This window comes from Propithecus coquereli, unplaced genomic scaffold, assembly GCF_000956105.1.
Source record: "Propithecus coquereli isolate 6110/MARCELLA unplaced genomic scaffold, Pcoq_1.0 Scaffold57, whole genome shotgun sequence".
Lineage (NCBI taxonomy): Eukaryota > Metazoa > Chordata > Mammalia > Primates > Indriidae > Propithecus > Propithecus coquereli.
In genome coordinates, this window is record NW_012151618.1 from 3,187,059 (window position 1) to 3,191,433 (window position 4,375).

Consider the following 4,375-nt stretch of genomic DNA (forward strand, 5'->3'; position numbering starts at 1 on the left):
AAAACTATTTCACATAAAATTTAGATGTTTTGGGTAATACACAAAAATTAAAGAAAAATGACAGTTCTGGTTAGTTGATTATCCTATTAAATTATGTAGAAGGGAACCAGTTTGCCTTGTCTGAGATAAGTTTGGCTCTGTAAGGTTGAATGCTCTTGCCATTTTGTTGTCCGTAATTGTATTGTCTGCTCTGTCAATTAAGTGTTTTTAAAAGTAACAGGGATTCCATTTGGAAAATGTATTTTACAAAGTGCTTTCACTGTACATTATCTCTCTTGATCTCATCTGTTGTTGATCTTTGGTTGGCAAATACTGTATTTCAATGAAGCTACTAGACCTTCTACCACACACTTTGAAGAAAGATTCATATAATTCTCATATAAATGCAAATTTAAAGTTATCTCTTATGACTTTGAGATAAACAGAATAAGGCTGAAGGAAGATAATAAACCCAAAGGGCTGGAAATTCCTGACAAATTACCACTATTTAAGAAATAGTTTGGTTAGATAAGTGAGATATGGATTAGATAAATAATAGGGCATTGGAAAGAACTTGTAGATCATTGACAAAAATTAATTATGAATTAGTCTCTGTATTTCTGAGCTAAACAATCTAAGTTGAATAATTTTCTTCAGATCAAAAATGCAAAAGCAAAAAATTTTAAAGGCTACATATTTTTTTAGAAATAACAGATAAAAGCTTAAACATAAGTCTCTGTCAACCTGCTCTCCCCAAATTGGCAATTTCAGTTTACGGGTATGTCTATTGTCTGTACATATTAGAATAGATACTCTATTTCAATATCCAGAACATAGGAAATTGCAAAGCTAATTGTCAAGCTTTCCTAATTATTTTTTAAAGGATTCAAGACACAGGCGTTAAGGATAGAGATTTGATTCTTTTGGATGAACACTCTCTTAACGTTCTAGCTTCGTATTGCTTGAATAAGCACTTATTGTGTGGGTGGTGGTTGGTGGGACTCTTCCTGAATTTAGGAAAATTATTCAAAATATATTTAATTCTATAGGACTATAACACTCCTTCTTAGAGCCTTTGGGGGCACCAATAGCAACAATAATAATAGCTGTTTAGAAATTTGGGAAAGAGTCGGCATTTTTATGACGCTTGTAACTCTTTGGATATCCTGTGCGTGGTTATTATAACCAAACTTTTGAGGCACTAAGAATCTTATAAGTAACACCTCCTAGCCACCACTGTCCTTTCCATTTAATGAATAGCCAATACTTGAAGTAAAATATGCCTATTGAATAGTTGCAACTATTTAGTCCAGCCTAAGCTAATTTACCATGTAAGAATTATGCACCATGTAGAGAGACATTATTGATAAATTACACACATGTTTATTTGCTTAAGGGTACACAGTTTACAAATGAGTAGCTCTTCTAGGGCATGTTTGAACAGATGAGTAGGGCATTTACAATGTCCTTTTAAATTACCTTAAATGGAATTCATTCATTTTTGTATTCCTTTTTAAAAATGTGGTTTATTTCCTCAAAGGTTATTAAAAAAAAATAAGGTAATCTACTTTCTACCATTAGAGTATTCACCTCATTTAGCCTCCTCTTTTCACACCCTCATTGTTATGAATACATATTTTCTATTTTAGGAAACAAATGTTATACTTTCAAGAAAATGAATATTTACAGAATTACTGCTATCAAATTATATATGAATTTATCATAAGGAAAGTTAATAGTTGACCTCTTTTGTCTTAGCTTCTATACTTAAATTGGACTCAAACATTCACAGAATTAGATTCAAAGAACATTAGTGAGGTTATCCTTTATGGTAGAAATTTTGCAGATAAATTATCTCATTTAACCTCCAAATATTTTATGAGGTATTAGTATTCCTGTTTCAGAAATATGGTATTTCAGAAAAAGTAGAGTACAAATTAGGTAATATTTACAGTCATATAGATGAAAATTGGAGCAATTACTAGCTAGGAACACAAGTCTTTTGATTCTTTTCAAATATCTCAGTTGCCTCTGTGCTAAAAATGACTTGATTTTAGCAGTAGCAGTTCCTGCAGACACTGGTACATGGGCTTTGCTTTTTCACTTCAAACTCACTAAGGAATTGTGAACATCGAAATCTAGGTCTAATATTAACCTGTGTACTGTTGGTCCACACAGGAAGCCATACAGAACAAGGAGAATATCTAGCCAGTACCTTGAGGTGAGGGATCCAAAAATGGGATTTTGGAAATCCTTCACCAACAGAAGGATTTGTGTTATAAAAAAAATACCCAGAAGATTGAGACCAAACTTGAAAAACAGTAACCTAGAAATCAAAAAGGGTTTTGAGTGAGGTAGAGTGAGAATTTAGTCTTTTCAAAACTAAAGAAATATGAGAAAAAATAAAGTTTGAGTCTGTGGTTGTAAGTTACTTTATAGGTCATCTAGCCCAGAGGCTTCCAAATATTTTTTAAATAGTTGAGTTACTTTTATTCCAAGTAAAATTGTACCTTATACTTAATATTTAACAAATAGCAGTGATATTTTATGGGAAAAATTTAAAACATTTAATTATGACAGATCTCATCAACAAAAATCATGAGGCCCATTGGACAGACACAGGCATTTGAATTACTGATTTCTAAGTGACATTTGCCATTTATATCCAATCAATTTTGGTCTGGATACCCAATGAATGAGTGTGCATGGAATAGAACAGATTTGATTGTGTGCATTCTTCTTGTTGTATTTGAATTTTTCTTGGAAATTCAAACCAAACTTTTGCAAAACCTTGGATTTAGTTCAGTAATACAAGTGAGAAAACTGGGAATCGTGGAGGTCAATTTACTTGCCAGTAACACAAAGAAGTGTGGGTTGCTGTGAATCTTAGCATAGTGACTTATTCTCCTGATATTTTCCCAAAAGGTAACCCTGACTCTGCAAAATGAAAGCATTCATTCATTCTCATAATCCTCCTTCTCTTTCTTCTTTAGCCATCAAAAAGTAACCTCATGTACCTTTACATCACCATTGATTTTTCCATTACAGGAGCAGCAGAAAAGAGTTCTAAACATGGTGCCGAAGACAAGACTCAGACCATTATTACAGCCATGAAAGAAAGAATGAAGATCAGGGAGAAAAATAGGCCAGAGGTATTTGAAGTAATTCAGGAAATGTTTCAGATTTCTAAAGAAGATTTTGTGCAATACACAAAAGCAGCCAAACAGAGTGTACTGGATGGGACATCTAAGTGGTCAGCAAAAATAACCATTACAGGTAAAAATAAGTCTTCTTTAAAAATTTTTATTCCACTTGGAGATTTTGATGTGTCTTAGAAATCACTGCTAATAATAATTACAGGTAAAATTAATAGAATTTTTCTCTGTCTTGTTAGTATTGATAGGTCTAGGTGGTACTGCAAATATCCAAAATATATGCTAGATAAATGAAGTAATTTCAGTCCATGTCTTGTTTTAATCAAAAGCTCTTCACAGGAAAAAAATTTCTGATTTTTAATACATTCACCATACCCCGCAGTTTATAAGCGATTAGTGTTGTTTCTGCCTGCCACTGATAAATTACAGAGTAGCTATTAATCTCTTCAGTCAGTTTTATAAAATGAGAAAGATATTTTATTTACTCCTCATTCAATACCCCTTTATCCCTTTGATCCTTGAGCCAAGGAAATTTGAGTTTAGTGATGTGTAGTAATTTGAACTTCTGAAGTTGTTTATGATTTTAACAGCAAGTGACTATGTATCATGTTAACATTTACCAAGCCTCTTATCTTGCTCATTTTGTATTTACAAGATAAATAAAGATGCTTTTTCAAACTCAGTAGAGTTGATCAATATCGACAGCAAAATTGTCAATAAATAAATCAGTCTGGATCTCAGACCTTTGGATTATGTTGGTTAACTTTTTGTATATTGTATGTATTCCTCTTCCTTTCTCTATCCATGTGTACAGTAATGTGTATATGAGTGTATAGCTACTAGTATCTGTGTGTGCATATTTAAATATACTTGTGTATATGTAGCTACGGTTCATTAGAGGCCAAAGCAAATATTGGTTAAAGGAAGATTTTAATTCTCAGTGTATTTGTGTTTTAAAATCCTGATGATTATGAGAATGAAAGCAACGGGGCTGTATCTGCAAATCCAGGGAACCAAGTGATAGAAAGTATTTCCTTCATTATCATTATATTAAAATGTTTATTTTGGTTTATTTCAGTGGTTTCTGCACAAGGCTTACAGGCAAAAGACAAAACAGGGTCTAGTGACCCATATGTTACAGTTCAAGTTGGAAAGAACAAAAGAAGGACTAAAACCATTTTTGGAAACTTGAATCCAGTATGGGATGAGAAGTTTTATTTGTGAGTATATAATGTGAAATT

General features: G+C 32.4%; 1 protein-coding gene across 1 annotated transcript in view; it reads left to right on the forward strand.

Annotated features, from left to right (window-relative positions):
- UNC13C (unc-13 homolog C (C. elegans)) overlaps positions 1-4,375 on the forward strand; it is a 656,589-nt gene that overhangs the window by 240,814 nt on the left and 411,400 nt on the right. The window contains 2 exon segments of the mRNA XM_012658024.1: positions 3,028-3,255; positions 4,213-4,354. Coding sequence (XP_012513478.1) covers positions 3,028-3,255; positions 4,213-4,354 — 370 coding nt within the window.